The sequence below is a fragment of the Camelina sativa genome, chromosome 16 (assembly GCF_000633955.1).
Source record: "Camelina sativa cultivar DH55 chromosome 16, Cs, whole genome shotgun sequence".
NCBI lineage: Eukaryota > Viridiplantae > Streptophyta > Magnoliopsida > Brassicales > Brassicaceae > Camelina > Camelina sativa.
In genome coordinates this window covers 14920342-14921112 of record NC_025700.1, presented here as the reverse complement: position 1 = coordinate 14921112, position 771 = coordinate 14920342, and the positions used below count along the sequence as shown (strand labels likewise).

Below are 771 nucleotides of genomic sequence, written 5' to 3'. Positions count from 1 at the left end.
GCTTGGGACCAGAAACTAAATCAAGAGGATTCGAAGAACTTCCAGGAGAAGTAGCAGCATTGATCATACTCATCCCCAAGTAAGGACCCATAGGAATCATCTCAGAAGAGTTGTTAGTTTGGAAATTAAAAGCGTGACGGCTCATCATAGAACTCAAAGACTCGAACCCAGAATTAGATCGAGTAGCCATCCACATAATCAAACCCTATAAACCCCTTCACACCATCTAAACCCAAATTTTCCAACTTTAAAAAACAAAAGATTGTAACTTTAACAATCAAATCCAAAACACCCCAAACCCTCCTTTTATCAGATATTAAAAAAGATACAAACTTTGAGCAAGTGAATCATCTTACGCCATGGAAGAGAGCCAAACAAAGCTTGAAACTTCTTCACCTTCTCAATCCCAAGTCTTTTATTTTGTTTGTTTGTTAATTTCAAACGAAGAAACCAAAAATTTGATCTTTTGTTTACCAAATCACAGCTTTTTTTTTTTTTTTAAGTTTGTGGAATTGCTTTTGGGTTTTTTTTTGTTTTTTCTCTTCTCCTCTATGTATTTGACAGCAGCCTTCTCAGCTTCTATGCCAATGGAGGATGTTTTTTTTTTAGACAAATAATAGAAAAAAAAAAAAAAAACTTTATGACTTTTCACCAAATTTCATGGAGAAAAATACTATAAACCTACTTATAAAAGATAAACTCAAATTAAAATCTACAAGATTTACTATTTTCCAACACTAAAGGAATAAAATTGTATGTAAAATGAGAAAA

At 32.3% G+C, this 771-nt stretch overlaps 1 protein-coding gene across 1 annotated transcript in view; it reads right to left on the bottom strand.

Annotated features, from left to right (window-relative positions):
• Nucleotides 1-621, bottom strand: part of LOC104750609 — a gene marked incomplete in the record, with an annotated part of 3466 nt that extends 2845 nt beyond the window's left edge. Inside the window, 1 exon segment of the mRNA XM_010472432.2 lies at nucleotides 1-621. Coding sequence (XP_010470734.1) covers nucleotides 1-196 — 196 coding nt within the window.